Below are 15464 nucleotides of genomic sequence, written 5' to 3'. Positions count from 1 at the left end.
GGTTCCAAGGAGGTCGAGCACATTACAGTTACCTCCTATGAACGCTTCCTGCAACTCTTCCAAAGACTGTTTGACAATTCTCCTGAAGGCAAGGAGATTCCTCGCATTGAAGCAAGAGACCAAATGTGTTGATGATTTTGCACTCAGCTTTCGAACATTGGCAACAGGTAGCGGCTGGAATGAGCCAGAGCTTAAAGCTTCTTATCGCCAAAGGGCTCAACGCTGAGTTCCTCACTGAACTAGCATGCCGTGATGACCAACTATCCCCTGAGGCACTTATCAACATGTCCATTCTACTACAGTAGATACCCTACTTAGGAATAGAAGAATTGCAAAAATTAATGTCCATCCAGCTCCAGAGGTCCAGACCACAGAACCTATGCAGCTGGGCCAGATTGTTGAACAATATGGAAGTCACGTGACGTCAAAAGAAATTATATTTCTAACGTGGCAGTCCCCAGCACCAAGTGGCACAGTGATAGGGTTAGCACCCACAAGTCCCACAGATCACCTGTGAGTGAGCATCTTTCATGTCTCACTCCAACAACATGAGTCCATCATGATTACTTTTCCACACAATTTTTGTACTGCCAGTTCATATGACACACTCAGGGAAGGTCTCTTATGTTACAGCATTAATCAACTCATGAACAATTGGAAACTTCACTGACTGCACCCTTGCAGAAAAGCTCCAGCTGTCCTTTCAACCCCTGCAACTCTCCTTAAAGGTACAAGCTCTGGACGGAGGACCCATCAGAAGACTATCAGTCACCCACTGTATCGAGCCCATTACCCTCTGTGTCAGCACCAAGAGAGCGTTTCTCTACTTGTTACCATCACCACCAAGTTGCCGGTGGTACTGGGCTTCCCATAGATGCAAACCCACAATCTACAGATTTCCTAGAATGAACAAGAAATTGTGCGCTGGTCAGCATACTGTCATGCCAAATGTCTCCATGTCCTCTCAGTCAATGTTGCCTCAACCACCATAAAAAGCCCATAACCCCAAGTCCATGTGGATATTTCTCCAGAGTACCAAAAAGACAGCAAGGTGTTTAGTAAAACCAAGGCCACTAGACTCCTACCATATCGCACATCTGATTGTGCCATAGAACTGCTTGCATGAGCCACATCCCCTCGTCACCATATTTACACATGATCTGCCAAATAAACCCAAGCTATGCAGGAATATATCAAAGAAGCCCTCAAACAGGGGTACTGTATATATGCCCCTCCACATCTCCAGCCTCTGCAGGTTTCTTCTTTGTGGTGAAAAAAGTACTGGCCTATGGCCATACATAGACTCTCAAGGTTTAAATAAAGTCACCATTATGTATCATCATCCTCTGCCCTGGAAACAGCAGCCCTTGAACAGTTACAGGAGGCCAAAGTCCTACACAGCGCATACAACCTGGTTTGTATCGATGAAGGGGATACGTCTATCTTCAGTACCGGCAGTATTTCAATGCCTAATAAATGATGTCTTGTGGGACATGTTGGGAAAATTTGTCATTGCGTATATTGACAACATCCTGATATAGTCCACTGACCAAGCTACATACATCTAACACATAAAAAGGCTAGGCTCCTCAAACATCAACATTATGTCAAGGGAGAAATGTATGAATTTCATGTGCACAAGGTGGCATTTCTGGGCTACAACGTTGGACCACAGGGGGTGCTCATGGCCTAGTACAAAGTTTCAATGATCACAAATTTGGCCAGTCCCCACCACAGTCAAAGAGCTACAGTATTTTCTGGGCTTTGCCAACTTTTACCAAAAATTCATAAGAGGGTTTACCATCATAGCATATCCACTGACTGCCTTGCTGAAGGAGGGATGCAAACAGTTGCAGTGGACCCTGGCTGCTGAACAAGCCTTCACTAAACTCCAGGAAGTATTCACTTCAGCCCCAATACTGAAGCACCCAGATCCCTCCAAATCTTTTGTCGTGGAGGTAGATGCATTGGAAACGGGTGTCAGGGCAATTCTCTCACAGCAGTTTTGAGAAAGACCCAAGCTTGCTCCAGTGGCCTTCTTCTTGAAGAAGCTGACAAAATTATGACATAGGCAACAGAGAGCTCTTCACTGTTAAACTAGCCTTGGAGGAATGGCGGCATTGGTTGGAGGGAGCCATTTACCATCTACACAGATCATAACAACCGTACATCAAATCCAAGAGACTGAACTCATGTCAAGTGCGCTGGACCCTGTTCTTCACATTTTGATGCAAATATAATAATAATAATAATAATAATAATAATAATAATAATAATAATAATAATGCCCAACAAATAAGGTAAAATTGACCCAGTGTATGTTCTGGCTAATAGTTTGGCTTGTTTTTAACAGAGCCATTTTTAGAGTGTAATATTAAGCTGTGTCAGGATGTCGACACATCTAAAAATGAACTTCCCTTCACCACCAAACCACCAGTAAGATATAAAACAAAACTTATTCTTATGCTTCTTCCTTTTTCATGCTGTTGTGAGATTTTGCAAGGGAACTTTAAAACTCTCCAGATCATTTACTAGGCGAAATGTTAATGATCTAGAGTGTAGTTAGTTAATTATCTATCGAATGTCTGATACCCTGCAGCCTTGGGCACTGCTCTCTTTCATGATGAAAGTGATGTTGAATAGCAAGCTGTAAAGACAAGTAAAGAAAATGAAATCACTAGTATCTGAGTTAAAAAGTGTTTGTTTTCTCAACAATAGCCCCTCTTAGATTATACATCAGGATCACCTTTTGAAAACTCACAGCTGGGTTTTGAAGCACTGACACAACATAGCCAGTAGTTTTAATGTTAATATATGTACACGTCCTACTGGCACACTAATGTTGCCTTTGGCTTTTCACATATAGTACCCTGAGGCCTTTCAGCTAGTAATGTAAGTGAGAAAACCACAGGACCCAACAGAACTGATGTTTTCTAGTGCAATATGGTGATATAGATTTTTATATCATTATTCAGATTTAGACTTTGGTTAATCTGAAAATTAAGGATGTAGACAAGGAAAAAAACTTATCCCTGATCAATTAAGATTTCAATTTCTAAGTCATACGTCCACTTCAAAACACAAACAAAAGGATTTTAATGAGAGTTCAACTAGTTTGGATTTTAACTGTGTGCTAGAACCACTGGTTTGTTTGTGTTTTGGTATGGTGTTTGTGCCAGAGATCTCTGTTTAGAGATCAGCAGAGAGAGGAGAGGAACTGGTCTTTATTGTAGGCTAATGATCTCTCATGAGCACACACCCTCACCCAGGAGGACCAGGCTAGTGACAGTACCACCACATACTATCACTCATATCTGTGGGGTCAGTAAGGGGTCCAGTGCTGACTGAGAGGTGATAGTTGATAAGGAGTCACTTCAGCCATACTCTGCAAAGCAACATGGTGACATAAATACATGCTGTTTGTGTTTCTACATCCGCTGTTTGTGAGTAATTAGAACAATTTGCAGTCTCTGTAAATAGTTCAAATCACAGGGGACAGAAACTACAGCACAAGGATTCTGCATCCCATGAGAAGAAGTAATTACGTTGAACATGGATGTTAAAGTTTAATAAAGAAGGCATTTCTGTATTTATACAGGAAGTATGGTTTTATATTGCAGTAAAACAGTTGTAAGAGTTTGTTGTGAGGTCAGTATTAAATCTGGCAATGTACGTTTGCTGGTTGGATGTATTTTGTATTACATAATATCATCCACAAGCCATGGGATTTTGGCATAATTATAGCAAGTATTAATTAAGTATTAATAGTCTGACAACCAGAATTAATAATAATAACCATCGGGCCCTAGCTGCAATACTGAGTTTAGCTGGACTTTAGTTAGCAGTTAGCAGTTAATTCAACACCAGGGATTACAGTCTTGGATATTCCCCATGGTAAGGAATTGTTTCCTGCCGTCCTCCAGTACTGAATTCTGTTAGAAAAACAATAACAGAATGAATATTAAGTAGTAATAATACTCGTTATTGTAATGAATTATTTTTCAGTGGCTTACAAACACAAACCTTCACATGCCAGTCATAGTGTAAGAACACTGTCATGTGCAGTTTTCTCATCTCAGAAGTTACAGAATGAGGAAATATGTGTGAGCCAATGAAATCCTATACTTAAAAACTCCCTTCTCAGTCCACCAGTTTTGATGTTACAGAATTACCTTCATGTGACGCTTCCTTTGTTTACTATCATGTGCTTGTTGTTCTATTTGTTGTTCCAACGCTTTGCTCCTCTTGTTAAGTTGGGGCTCTATCTGCTCTTTCTATAACTTTCTATATCTTACACTTATTGCTAATCTGTTGGCGAAAAATGAATCACAGCATTTTCACTGTCAGTTACATTCCATATCATGTTCATTAAGTATTCAACAATTTGAAGGTTAGACAATGAAGAGAAATGTTCTCTTCTATTGAAAAGAACAGACAGATTGAACATTCTCGGAAGTTCCTATAACCATAGTTGTTATTTGGTAATAACAAAGATTTACAGATGAATGAGACCTGAAGAGAAGAACTGCATCAAAAGGTTAGTTAGCCTTTAATAAATGCATCATTATATTAGTGCTATCTGCAAAAAGACATAGATTCTTTATGGCTAATTAACAAGGACACAACTGTGATTTAACAGATAATTAATAGCTAAATATGCCAAAAGATGAAACATCACCTACTACATGATTGGGGTGGCGATATTGAAATTGTTCTCAGTTCTCTGATTCTGATGAAAATTTTCATAAATTTTAAGTGCAAGTCCTCATTGTTGTATTCTCTTCTAATGCTTAACTGTAGTAACAAAAGAGGCACTGCCTTTTTTGTTTGTTTGTTTGTTTTACACAAAATAATTCTTCTGTGATCTTTGAATATGAATAGCATTTGAGTGATCATGTCTACTGAGTTGATGGGACTTTCTTGGAGTGTTTCCTGCAGTTATGTACAGTATGTGGGGTTATATAAGCAGTCAACATGGGTCGTTTTGACCAGCAACAGTGGTAGTGGAACAGGAAGTGTTCTATGCTTCTAAACCGCCGAAAAAAAAGCTGTGAACATAGCAGTGGTTTTCTGTCTTCGGGCTGCTATCTGCTCTGCAAAATCTAGATATAATCTGACTATGAAAAGGAGACCACAACAACTAACTGAACTCATTTTCGTGGTATACTACTCTCAGAAACTACCAGTAGATAAATCTGAAACATTCCAATAAACATTTAACATTGTTTAAAAACTCAGTTACTGAATTCCATTGATCTTTTTGAAGAGCCAGGAGTTATATAAAGAATGTTATTTGAAGGTAACTGTGATTTTAAAGTTAAAATCAGGATTTGATGTTATGTTAGCTCATCCGGATGAGAGGAAAGTTCAGGAATAATAATGATAAAAGCATTAACAGCTCAGATAAATATGGTGGTACATAATTGCCCTGTTGTTCATAATTGCCCTGTTGATCATGTGCTGTGATCATAAGGGTGTTCTTGGTCATTCTTGTACCCTGGATGTTTGAGAACCCTATAGAGGAATGACAATTAATAACCCAGCTGACCACTTAACTTTACTAAAACATCAGATGCTATATGGATGAAATTACAAACACAGCTCTGAAAAATAGGTAATTCATGGTGCACTTTTAGGTGGTCTTTCAAAATAATGTGTTTTATTTTATTTTCTCAACATGCATATGGCCTAACTTCCGTTTTAGCATTGAGAAAACCACAGACACTGTTCGGGGTAGAGTTTGAGTTAGAGAGAGCGAGAGAGAGAGAGAGAGAGAGTGTGTGTGAGAGAGAGAGCGTGTGAGAGAGAGAGAGAGAGAGAGAGAGTTGATTGTGGTGTGAGCTGTGTAGGCCTACTGAGGAGGCGGAACTAGTGTACTAGGCCATCAGAAGTGACTGCTGGTTCCCGATGGCTGCTCCTCCCAGTACCGTAAATTCAAAAACTTTATTCCTTTACCTCACTGTATTTTACTGCCATATCACAGTCTCCTAGACGATCTGTGGCTGTGAGTTTTTGGTTTCCTTTTCTTTCTTGCTGTTTTAAATTGTGTTTTTTTTTCCCGAACCTTTAAAACAGTATCAGGAACTCTGACTGTCTCGAGCTCGAGGCGGTGCGTCCTCACAGAAAGAGGTGTGCTCGCGCGAGGAAACTTTTTAACAGGACATATGAGGCTTCACCGCTCAGCTGGACTCAAACCGGCATCATGACACGGCATTCGTTAAGAATACTCCTCTCTGTGACTCTCATGAGACTGTGTCTTCTTAATCATGTAGGTATCTGTAATTATTTTTTAATAACGTTGGCGATATTTTTCGGGTAAAAGTTTGACCGTGTAGAACGATGGTTCAAGTCTCGAGCTGTGCACCTGTTCCGCCAGGTACAGCGCTAAATGAGTCTAAATGAGCGCCATCAATGTTTATGTTTATCAAAAGTATTTGGGAAAGTATGCGAATTACTATATTTAAAGCACTAGTCTTTGATATTAAGGTTTTAAAACCACCAAATGTACATATTTTGTTCATTTACTATGTATCTTTTGCATGTTGTGGTGCACATTTTCCATTTTCTTCATACATTAAATGACGTTTAAAATGACAAAGATCTGAATGGAAAGTGTCGTTTTAAAATAAACTTTTAAAAAAGGTCTGGATATGTTCACAATGAAAAGGCAAGGTCTATATCATGTACGACATAAGAACATCTTGTAGCACATCATCTGGATGCATACATCATAACCCTTATTGGACGGAACCAGAAGACAGTGCACATAAAGTTCACAGAAGAGATATATTACCAGCATGTTAAAGATGTATGCTAGCCATTACCAAAAGACATTTTTCCAAATTCAGTATCCAACCCAAGGCTAAGACTGAAACTAAAGATGTCCTACCCCGTACAGTGATAGGCTAAGCTAAAACGAGCTATATAAAAGTGCTAGAGTGGATTATGTATTAGTATTGTTTATTATGTTGAACACAAACATACACAATACATACTAAATAATAATAAACCAAAGAACTCATAGTGGTGTTGAAAGACAGTTTTCGTGTGAAGTAACCCAAATTCTGCAGTGCGCGTAAATGCAGCAGCTTCAGAAACCTAACCTATTAGCTTTTCTCCTAGCTGTAAGCTGATGACTCTAAAAGTTTTTTGCTATGTATAGAACTTGTAAAACGCTGGGTTTGGGGCTTGTAAAGTGTTGTGTGAAGTGGTCATGTCATTATAGGCCACTGCTGAAGGTTATATAAATGCACTTCGAAATAAGGGAACTGAAACATTTTAATTCAGCGGTTGCGTTCCGATCCCTGACTTTGCAAACGAGTGTATGATCATTTCACAGTAACACCAAATTGTTTTATAGAGGCCTTCCTGTTAAATGGTTGTTTTTAATTTAAAGGTCTCTTTTGGTTGTTTAGACTCAGGCACTGAAGGGAACAGAGTTTGATAGAAAGTATTTTTTCTTAGGAAGAGCACACATAAAACTGTTTCCTGTGGACAACAGGAAATGCTTTGAGATAAAAAATAACTCGATCTTAAAGAAGCTAAAATTGTGAAAAGATAAAATTGTTGGTTGTATTGGGAACGTGTCTAACCGTTTTGTGGGTCTGTGTGCAGATGATTGGTGTATGCTAGCAGTATTGTTTTGCAGGCCTGCTCAAAGTAAACCTTGAGTAATCATTAGATAACTTTATTCCAAAATTGTCAGCTAAAAGGATTTCGTGTCATGTACTGTAGTTACTCTGAACAAGAATGTAATAAGAATGTTACTGAAGGAGAAGTTGGGAATAGGTCTCTCTCCTGACATTCATCATCAGAGCATTGATCTAACTAAGATACAGGAATTATATAGAACTGCACATATGTTTCTTTGCATTTTCTGTAAAATAGCAGTGGTCATACTTATGTCAGAAGTATGTATGTAAAGCAACGTAATGAGTAGTAGAAAGCAGTGGTAGCTTCAGCTATGGGTTCTGGGCTAGTGATCAGAACAGTTCAAATGTCAGGACGCTTAACTCTCATGCCTTCTTTTAATTTAGATAAAGGTGTCTTCTGAACGAAACATGTATTCTTGACTGAAGAAGTACACCTCAGCACTATTTTAAATTACAGGATGTCATTGCCTAAGGTTGAGGTTGCATTGTTAATAGCAGTATTCACAGGAAGAACAAACAGCAAAACTGTGTCAATTCAGGAGAAAGAAGTGCCCTTCAGTGCACCTCTCTGAACAAGTGATTTGTGGTCACAGGAGTGTGTGAAAAATCTCAAGTCTCTTGCTTGATTGTTTGACATTTTGCTGGATAGAGACGCATGCACTGAGACTTGTAACCTAATAAATTTTGTATGTCAAAGTGTAAAAAGGCATTTGTGGGTGTAGCAAGTGTAAGACTGGAAAAATTTGTTGCCTTTGTTGGACTTTAATGGGTGACAGGTGAAGGGTGACAAATATCATTATGCTTTGTTTAATTGCTTTGTGAATATTCACTGAATTTGAACTCTGTTTTAATTGTAAACTATATATAATGAAAATACTTTTATTAATATAGCAAATGTAATATTGCTATTCCTTCCGCTGCAGGAAAATCATAATGTGGTATGTTGATTAATTTACATTTATGTTTATATTTTACATTAATTTACATGAGACAGTTCTCTGACTTTTGATATTGACCTCCTTATGAGGTCAAAGCAGATAACTTGAAAAAATGCTTCAAAGCAATATTTTGATGTAAAATGTCTCACATACACTAACTCTTATTTTTGCTAGAAAAATCAGATATACTCTCCTAATTCCAAGCTCTCGCTTCACATTTACTTGGCAGACTTGCTATTTTGTTGGCTTGCTTGTCTACTTGGAATGCAAGTGCAAATCATCTTCAAACTTAAGAAGATACTGACAAGGCAATGTTAGGAACAGGAGTGAGTACTGATACATCAGTAAATGTGTAAGAAATAACTAATACAATAAGGTCTTTAAAAAGGATTACTTGCTTACTGGAACTGAGTGAATGACAGAATGTACACTCTTACTGCTATTTCTATTTGAATGGTAAGTGTCAGTTCCTGTGCTAATTCAAAAGGAGGGGTCTAAAGTCTGTCTGGTGTGACCTGGCCTTCTGGATCAGATGCTAGGACTTAATAGCACATGCAGGAAGACCAGTCAGGGCCTAATTTCAGTTGTTAAGTCTTAATGCATTGTGAGTTTGATCTGTTACTGAAGGATGAAGTCAAAGCAGTCTTTCCATTTCCATATTGACATTTCCCTGGGCATAACAGTTACTCTGTAACCCATAATGTGGGCATTTGAAGCATCAGTCAGACTGCTGCACTGCTTTGCATAATACCCTGTGAAAGGTTGTTTTACATGGAATCCGATGACAGTAATATAGGCAAATGAGTGCTTATGCTTATAGTTATCTTTAAATCAATGTGCATTCTCAGAAATACATCAAAAGTAGATAGAGTATTTGTATTATTATTTTTCATTGAAGCATACTGTAGTTAACATTCACGGCTGGAGTCAGGGAACAGTCAGACAAGGTTATCACCAGCATATCAATAATCAGGGTCCAGATAGGAAAGAACAAGGAAATAAAGTACTAAATACCAGAGCTCAGCAATGCAGATTTACATATGCATGACGTCTCAAGGAACAGAGCAGAAGCATGAAGCGTAAAAAGGAGAGGTGAAACAAGGAACAGGCAAGGCTAACTTCAGATATGATTGTACAAGGCACAAAAGCAAAAAAAAACAAAAAAAAAAAAAACGTCAAAAGATCAAGAAAAAAAATTGAACAGTTTAGACTTGATTTGGAATGTTTTTATTATGAATTATTATGAAGCTACACTTTTTCTCATTTGCATGATTATCTGATAGTATATCATTCCCACAGGGTTGTACCGACGAGTTTTCCATTTGTAACATGGAAATTTTCCCATTGGTAGAACAGCTGATGTGGTTAAAATAATGTGTTGCGCTTCCATTACAGATCATTATTGTTTTTAATGGATACAGGTTTGTTGCTTCTTCTTGATTCTTCAGGATTTGTATTAAAGGAGATTTTCACCCACAGTGCTGTGTTTTCAGTGCCAACACATTTCATGTAGCAGGTTGAAACTTAGGACTCATTTCACTGTTCACCTAATGTCTAATGTCTGGAAAATCAGTAACAATGCTGTTTACCGTAATTTGAGGAAGTTTATGAGTCGGGCCTCTATATTTACATCTCTGTATGTGAATCCGACCATAGCTATTTTTATCCTATTTGCATATGCAAAAACATTTATGGCTATAGTAGTGCTTGTAGTGCTTAGTCTCTTTCTTTACTTAAGGTTCCTGTATGTCTTATACATCTCCATGGGTTTGAGACCAAATCAGAATGACATTTTCACAGCTTTTGACAGCTGTCACACAATGCATGTGGTTATTTTAAAGGCAATACCATGAAATAAAAAATAAAAATAAAAAAAAAACTTTTAGATTAAAGAATCTGAATTTAAATTAATCTGATACATATATTAGAAATGACATTGCTTGGACAGAAAAGATAACGAGCAAAGAAAAATTCAAGAAAATCTTGCGAATCAGGAGTGACAAGTCTTGTGGTACAAAGGTAGCAGATAGCATTTAATCCCTCATTGTCTGGGGCCCAAAAATGTTCTTCTGAAAACATGTGAGAAGAGGACCATTGCACTATCTGTTAGAAGTTAAGTTGATATTTGATATAAAGATATAATTTATTTCATATTTCACTGATATAAAGAGGTTTTGGAGTTGTTTATACCCCAAACTTGATGGCTTTATACACCAGTATACATAGTGACAAACAGCTGCAGGACGATCAGTGCTCTTTCATAAAGTTGATCAAAAAAGGATTATTAAAATTATGGTTAATTAGACAATTGCACACTGAAAGGATAAAATAAATATATCCTTTAATTAAAGTAAGTTTATTCTAAGAAAAGAAAATATAAAAAATTTATGTTTTTCACAAATCCACATGTAACAGTTATTGGAATCCTTAGGAATTATAATGAACAAAATATGACTGAAGCATGTTTCGACTTTTACTTGACACTTGTAGGTTCACCAGAGTGTCTCAAAAGTGGTCATCCATGGCTTCCTGTTTCACTGGAGTATAAATATAAGGTGAAGCAGTTAGTCCCTTTATCATCCGAAGAATACATAAATGTAATATGGCAAAAGTATGACCTTCATAAACCAGGCAATGCCAAAAAATTAACTACTCATCTGAAAAATCTCACACCCACTGTTAGGACTTAAAATGTGCCCATAAGAGGATGTACGTGTACCACACACCATGATGAGAATGTTTAGAGAGAGAATCGTTAGAGAGTTGAAAATTACTCCAAGGATCACAGTTGGAGATTTGCAGAATATGGTATCATTTTGAGGTCACTACGGTAAGTCTCCAAATCTACAATTAGACAGCATAAACTCCATGCCAACAAACTTTCTGGAAGGCATGCACATTTTCTTTCATCTAATCACAAGTGTTCCTGGAGTTTGCTGGACACTTCTGGAGTTTTGTAGTCAGATGAGACAAAAATAGTGTTTTTGACAACTTAGACTCAAGGTGGGATTGGCATAAAAAAAGAAGGATGGTTATACAACAAAGAACCTAATCCCCAATGTTAAATTTGGTAGAGGATCTGTGAGGAACCTTGTTACGAATAATGGGCTGAAAGGCTGAGGTCATAGAAGAAGACATAGTTCCATGGAAGGTCTGGAGAGATTCTGTATTGGGGAGTGATCTCAGATTCCTTGGTTTATTTTCCCTGATCTCATCATGTATTATATGACTAGACGCAATAGTTTTATTTTAGCAGACACAGGTTATCTAAAGTACTAAATGCAGGCATGCCAATAATTGTGACATGTTTTGTTAAAATATACACTATTTAATTCATTTTAATTAAATTTAATTTTAACAGCTAGTTTTAATTTCTTCTTAAATGGAACAATAGATAATGTTACAAATGCACATTGACATTATGGGGCTGCTAAGCCTTTATTGGGTGCTAGCTAAATGAAAGTTACAAAATGGAGCATCTGGGTATAGTTCAGGTACAGTTAATAATGTTATTCTAATAAGTACATTTATTAAACTGAATAAAAGTAATACAATTTTATAAATGTTCTGTGCTAGTTATAACTAGCTAGTATATAAGCCTAAAAAGACACGACAAAAACCGTTTTTTCTCCGTAGGAGATGAAACATTATATCGCAAAATGGTGTCACTGTAATCAAAAAACGTTGCTAAAGTTACCACTCAAGCAAGAATTACAACAGCATCTTTCTCTACATATGAAGCATTGGTGTACAAATGCCAGTCCGAGAAGACAGGTCCAGAATTCATCTAGCACTGCGTGTGTGCACTATATATACTGTGCACTATATGGCCTGACTGTCACACCCATACAGTATGTGCTTGTTGAACATTCCAGATTTAGGTATGCATACGTATGCAAGGCATTGTGAATATGTTTTAGGTTTGGACTGGCTAAACAATGGTAACGAAAATGATATCTGTAAGTTTTCATTTATATTTGAGCCACCACTGTATTGAATGGTATACAGGTTTGACATTTTCAGCATGTGCACTACTGGGAGTACTGCATGTTACTGAGAGACAAAAGCAGAGGAGTACATTCCTCCAGGAAGCTATTTGATTATCCATAAACAAAGTGGAGTAGAATGGCATGCCTTTGTTTTACCTGTATTGACTTCTTCCAGGAAGTTACACAGTAATGGGTGGTTTTGGCAATACTGTATGTGTCAGAGTCCTTGGTTGGAACCTGTTCCCTGTTTAGAATGTTTAACTTTGTGTAGATTAAAGACAGTTTAGCCATTGTTGACTAATTTTTAAGGAACTATATGATGTTCCCTCTCTCATCTTTTTGGTTGAGAATATTTGGCCAGACCACACAAAAATGCAGTGTGAGAATTACAGATGCATTTGTGTAGGCCAAACCATTCTGCTGTGGATTGAATGGTGAGACAGATTGGGAATGTGACTGTATTAATTACATCCACTTTACTAACAATTTAGTACCTTCCAAATTACTATTATTATTATTCCACCAACCATCCATTTTCTGTACCGCATATCCTTACTGGGTCGCAGGGAACCTGGAGCCTATCCCAGGGAGCATGGGGCACAAGGCAGGGGACACCCTGGACAGGGTTATTATTATTATTATTATTATTATTAGTAGTAGTAGTAGTAGTAGTAAAATGGCACTGTGTTTCAGGTTCGTATTGCCACTTCTCAGCTCAAGGGTCAAAAGAGGAATCAACTATTATTATTTGCCACATTTAGGTTAAATTTGAACTGAAGGGTTCTTTGGTTGTCCCCCAGGGTAATCCCTAAATATTTTGTGTTTTTCTTAAAGAACCCTAAAGAACTGTTTCCATGTCAAAGAAGGCACTAAGAACACGTATCTATTTAAATAAGCCCTGAGGAACCTTTAAATGGAGTGTTGGCATAGGAACTAGTTAGCAGGTGCAAATCACCGTCATTCTTCACACTTAGGCAGTTAGTTTCTCATCTGACAGGACCAGCATTTGCAAAACAATGTAAGCATTTACAACCTTGGTCAAGCAAATTTTAATATATGCTAGGGTTCCATTTATGGTTATTATTTGTCCTTGTTGTGCATACCAAAATGCAATGATTGACAGATTTAATGATAAATAAGGAAATTGGCTTGAAACACAGTCAGAGACATTTGCATTGATGCACACAAGTGACCACATGCCAAGAATTGAGGAAGTGGTTGTTCACTCACCTGGGTAATGTGTTATGCATTAACCATCCCAAATACAAAATCCTTCCCTTTTTTGTTATAACAGGTTAGAGGCAATATGGGAAAAAGTTTATACCAAGAAAGTAGTTTCACAATACACTAGTATTAATTTATATATAAAATGAATAACACAAGTGCTATTGGGATGAGCTGAAATGCTTGGGATGCTGTATAGTTTTAATGTAATATAAGCCATGTTTTAACAAATATAAGTAGGGCTAACTTTTTTTTGAAAAACAATGGTTTTAAAACTATTAGCAGTCTTAAGAGAATAACAGCACTGAGCCTCTGCCTCTACTGACATTACTAAGTTGATTAGTAATGTCAATAGGTGGGGGTGTGTAAATACAAGAGGAGGTTTGATCCTTCTTTGTGTAATAAATAGTCAATTAATTGCATGTAATTCATGTTCAACTACATATTTGTAATTTTGAAATTATACTGCTCTGGTGAAATGCAAAACAGTTTCTGTCTGAGCAATTAGATCCAGACCGCCAGCTATTTTTTAACCCGGCCCTCAATGTCAATTATACAGTAGACAATAGCCACATTTTTCTGATATTTTACTATTCCTACTATTAGATGGCACGTGAATACAATACCAAGTGTATTGCCTGTAACATCACTGACAATGTACTATATGCGTAATCTCTAAGTAAAGTGTTTTAGTGTTCAAATAATATAATCTTTGTTGGTATTTTCCCCTTAACCATGCAAACTGTGCTAGCTTATCTGTCACGCAATCTGTCAGGCTAATAAAACTTCAAAAGGCCACATCGGGTTCCATTCCCATCGGCCAAGAACAGTACTCTGAGCCTACACTTGGGATAGGCTCACCCAAACTGGACAGTTGAAGGTTGGATAAACATACTGTAGCTGAACTCTCTAGTTTTAGTGAGACTGTGCCCACTGTAGCCTCAGATTCCTGTTTTTGGCTGACAGGAGTGGAACCTGAAGTGCCTTTCTGGTGTTGGAGCCCATTTATCTCAAGGTTTGCCATGTTGTGCCATACTGAGATGCTTTTCTGCTCATAATTTTTTACCGAAGTCTGTCAGCTGAAATCAGTCTGACCCTTCTCCTCTGACCTGTGTCATCAAAAAACTAAAAAACCTTTGGTTTACTGGATGTTTTTCCACACTATTCTGTGTACTGTAAACTCAAGAGACTGTTATGTGTGAAAATGCCAGGAAATCAGCAGTTTTTGAACAACCATGCTACAGTGACCGTAACTGCTGATCACTTAGAGATGCAGAGTGTATGCCTCATGTATGCCTCATTCTGAAACTGAAGCTCTTGACCTGTATCTGATTTTATGCACTGTGCCGCTGCCACATGATTGGCTCATTGGTTAATTGGATGAATGAGCAGGTTACAGGTGTTCCTATTAAAGTAGACAGTGAGTGTCCCAAGCAAGAACATTTCGCAGTGTTAATTTAGCATACAGTTAATTAACAGCTAATTGTAATTTTAACAGCTAGTTTTAATTTCTTCTTAAATGGAACAATAGATAATTTTACAAATGTACATTGCCATTATAGGACTTGTAAGCCTTTCTATTCATTATTGTGTGCTAGCTAAATGAAAGTTACAAAATGGAGCATTTGGGTACAGTTCTGTTACAGTTAATAATGTTTCAC

At 37.5% G+C, this 15464-nt stretch overlaps 1 protein-coding gene across 1 annotated transcript in view; it reads left to right on the top strand.

The window, feature by feature from the left end:
- Positions 1 to 5940: 5940 nt before the first annotated feature.
- Positions 5941 to 15464, top strand: part of ptprjb.1 (protein tyrosine phosphatase receptor type Jb, tandem duplicate 1) — a 50166-nt gene continuing 40642 nt past the window's right edge. The window contains exon 1 of the mRNA XM_053685929.1: positions 5941 to 6268. Within this exon, the coding sequence (XP_053541904.1) occupies positions 6203 to 6268 (66 nt within the window). The 5' untranslated portion in view covers positions 5941 to 6202. The remainder of the gene's footprint in view (positions 6269 to 15464) is intronic.

This window comes from Ictalurus punctatus, chromosome 14 (assembly GCF_001660625.3).
Source record: "Ictalurus punctatus breed USDA103 chromosome 14, Coco_2.0, whole genome shotgun sequence".
NCBI lineage: Eukaryota > Metazoa > Chordata > Actinopteri > Siluriformes > Ictaluridae > Ictalurus > Ictalurus punctatus.
The sequence above is the reverse complement of the archived record's forward strand: the minus strand, read 5'-3'. Positions and strand labels throughout refer to the sequence as shown.